The 3679-nt window shown below is 44.0% G+C and overlaps 1 protein-coding gene across 1 annotated transcript; it reads right to left on the bottom strand.

The window, feature by feature from the left end:
- Positions 1–211: 211 nt before the first annotated feature.
- LOC311122358 (nondiscriminating glutamyl-tRNA synthetase EARS2, mitochondrial-like) lies at positions 212–3311 on the bottom strand (the record flags this gene model as incomplete). The annotated part of the gene is made up of 4 exons (XM_084196727.1): positions 2746–3311; positions 927–1082; positions 507–696; positions 212–362 (listed from the first exon to the last, which is right to left on the bottom strand). Coding segments are annotated over exons 1-4 (798 nt in total), but the record flags the coding sequence as incomplete, so codon positions are not given.
- Between the last annotated feature and the right edge of the window lie 368 nt (positions 3312–3679).

Genomic DNA, 3679 nt, shown 5'->3' with positions numbered 1-3679 from the left:
CCAGGTGGGGAACCCATCAGATTACAACGGGGTCTCCTTCAACCTGGGATGGGAGGTGGAGTTTCAATTATATGCGTTTTGAAATAAGAAAAGCACTGGCACATCTGAGGTTACTTGTTGCAGGTGCGTTGGAATACATACAAAAATAAAAATGGAACACTGCTTGCCCGTATTGCTTGTGTTTAGTTATCTCACGGATCAACCGGCTTACCTGGGCCACCTCATGGCGGTTCCATCCGAAGACCAGGTCGTTGAAGGGTTCTACTCCAGACTCCAGTCTAAACCTGATCACATGGGGGACGTTCTGATCCAGCTTCTCCTCTACCTGGTCTGGGCGGAGGTGTCTGCACCTGTTGTCATACCTGCAGTAGAGGAATGTTCAGGTATATGTGTCAATGAGTGAGTATGTGAACATGTCCATGCGTGTGCGTGTGTGTGTGTGTGTGTGTGTGTGTGTGTGTGTGTGTGTGAACGCATGTATGAGTGTGTGTTTAGCCACAACAAACCGTGGTGTCTGTCCGCTGCGTAGGGCCTCTCTCTTCAGTAACTCTAGTCTTTGCTGGCTGCAGAAGCAGTGGTAGGCGTTCCCTGTCTGGACCAGGGAGTCAGCAGCCTGGGTATACAAGGCCAGTCTCTGGGACTGGAGGTAGGGACCGTACTCACCCCCTCGACGGGGACTCTCGCCTGGGGGGATACCTGGGGAGGGTGGATGGAGATGGATGGCAGCCATGTTAGCCCCCGTTATTACACGGGCAAACGCAATATGGACCAGTCCACAGCATGTTGTAAACAACGCCATGTAACTGAATGTCTAGAATTAGATTCCAAATACTTGGAATATATTGGAATGCTCACAGGTGCCAACATGGCGTCCATTCTAAAAGTTGGCCAAACTCCTTAACGTCTAAATATGTCTCTGCTCCTACCAGCCCACTCCAACATATCCTCTATAGACTCCGCAGCTCCCGGCACCAGTCTGCTCTGATCTGTATCTTCCATACGTAAGATGAAGCTCCCTCCGTACTTCTTAGCATAGATATAGTTGTAGAGAGCTGTACGCAGCCCGCCCAGGTGCAGGAAACCTAGGGAGGGACACGGGTCAATTATAGTCAGTTAGGTTACATGGTGTTACTACTGTAGTTCACTACACAAACAGACAGAGGGTTAGTTATAGTTAGTTAGTTGTACAGCACAGAGGGTTAGTTATAGTTAGTTAGTTGTACAGTACAGAGGGTTAGTTATAGTTAGTTGTACAGTACAGAGGGTTAGTTATAGTTAGTTAGTTAGTTGTACAGTACAGAGGGTTAGTTATAGTTTGTTAGTTGTACAGTACAGAGGGTTAGTTATAGTTAGTTAGTTGTACAGTACAGAGGGTTAGTTATAGTTAGTTAGTTGTACAGTACAGAGGGTTAGTTATAGTTAGTTAGTTGTACAGTCCAGAGGGTTAGTTATAGTTAGTTAGTTGTACAGTCCAGAGGGTTAGTTATAGTTAGTTAGTTGTACAGTACAGAGGGTTAGTTATAGTTAGTTAGTTGTACAGTACAGATGGTTAGTTATAGTTAGTTAGTTGTACAGTACATAGGGTTAGTTAGTTAGTTAGTTAGTTGTACAGTACATAGGGTTAGTTATAGTTAGTTAGTTGTACAGTACATAGGGTTAGTTATAGTTAGTTAGTTAGTTAGTTGTACAGTACAGAGGGTTAGTTATAGTTAGTTAGTTGTACAGTACATAGGGTTAGTTATAGTTAGTTAGTTGTACAGTACATAGGGTTAGTTATAGTTAGTTAGTTGTACAGTACAGAGGGTTAGTTATAGTTAGTTGTACAGTACAGATGGTTAGTTATAGTTAGTTAGTTGTACAGTACATAGGGTTAGTTATAGTTAGTTAGTTGTACAGTACAGAGGGTTAGTTATAGTTAGTTGTACAGTACAGAGGGTTAGTTATAGTTAGTTAGTTGTACAGTACAGAGGGTTAGTTATAGTTAGTTAGTTGTACAGATAGTTTGCATCCCAAATGGCAACGCAGTCCCTACATAGATGTCATTAAGGCCCCTCCCCACTCCGCTCTGATTCAGAGAGGTTGGGTTAAATGAGGAAGACACATTTCAGTCGAATGCATTCGGTTGTACAACTGACTAGGTATCCCCCTTTCCCTTACATAAGTAAGTAAGCCTTGTCCGAGCCAAAACGGCCCATAGGGAAGGAGCCTATCTCCTGTTTCTGTAGCATGATGCAGCTTGATGTACAAGTACACCACCTGGCAGGACGTTGTTAGGTTATGTGGCATCACTGTAACAGTACAACTAGCCCCTGGAAGGACGTTGTTAGGTTATGTGGCATCACTGTAACAGTACAACTAGCCCCTGGAAGGACGTTGTTAGGTTATGTGGCATCACTGTAACAGTACAACTAGCCCCTGGAAGGACGTTGTTAGGTTATGTGGCATCACTACTACTATAACAGTACAACTAGCCCCTGGAAGGACGTTGTTAGGTTATGTGGCATCACTGTAACATTAGTATTATAACATGTACAGGTTATAGGGTGAGTCCCTAATCCAAATGACACCCTAGTCCCAGTATTGTACTACTTTTAACCAGGGCTCAAAACTACCACCAACCCAAGGGTTGTAGAGATACATGCACTGTGCAGGCTTTAGTTCCAGCCCAGCACTAACACACCTGATTATTCATCTTATTGTTTAGCTATTAAAAGCCTGTCATGGGTTCAAATCCCATGATCTTACCTGTTGGACTCGGAGCAAACCTCACTCTTACTTCACCATGTTCACGATGATGATCAACCTCGTCACCTTCAGATGAAAAGCATTTATTCTGAGAGGTATTCAACCTAATGTCGTTCCGCTTTCCGCCGTGTCCACCACTGCGGTTGGATGTCGATGGCAATGCGTTCTTAAACAACACTGGTGAATCAAGTTTATGGACGTTCCTTCCTGTACTGTATTGGCAACACCGCTTACACGTTTTTAGTAGAAGGCATCTGGATGGTGAGCTGAAATGTAGAAACCATGACAGGAGCATGATCATAACAACTGCGTTCGCTAACTACTGAAGTTACAAAACGAAGTTATCCATGTGTTCCACTCGCGACAGATACAGATAGCTACAGACAGCTATCTAGCTAGCTAATGCACGCGGAAACGTTAGGGCCACAAGGAGAGGAGTGTCTTTGTGGGAGGGAAAAACCGGCATCTTGACATTGCTCTTACAAGTCCATTCTACCAATGGTAGCTGTCTAGGATCGATTTGTGTTGTTGATAGAACTGTATTTTTTAAATTGACCGTCAACTGTCCCCGGATCTCTACACACGCAATCACGTAACGTCATCACACCACTTCCTGGTTTGCGCGGGAGAGTTTTCAAAATAAAAGTCCACCCACCGATAAAAGCGCAGTGTGAAAATCTTAGTGATGCAACGATTGATACTGAAGCGCCAATGCAGTTTTAAAAGCACTACTGATCCGACACAATGTACGGATGATCGTTTCAAAGTAACACAATCACGCGATATATGACGTCAGAAGCTTCGTTTGATCACGTGGTTTTTCAAACCGGTTGTTGCAAACGCTTTAAAACACCGACCTTTACTGGACACCATACTTACAATGTAGTTAGGATTTCTTCATGTGGAGTCGGGGTCCAAAACGGGGAATGTGGGT

Source organism: Coregonus lavaretus, assembly GCF_964263955.1.
Source record: "Coregonus lavaretus genome assembly, contig: HAP1_SCAFFOLD_8991, whole genome shotgun sequence".
Taxonomy (NCBI): Eukaryota; Metazoa; Chordata; class Actinopteri; order Salmoniformes; family Salmonidae; genus Coregonus; species Coregonus lavaretus.
Note: the sequence above shows the minus strand (reverse complement) of the source record. Positions and strands in the feature narration are given on the sequence as shown.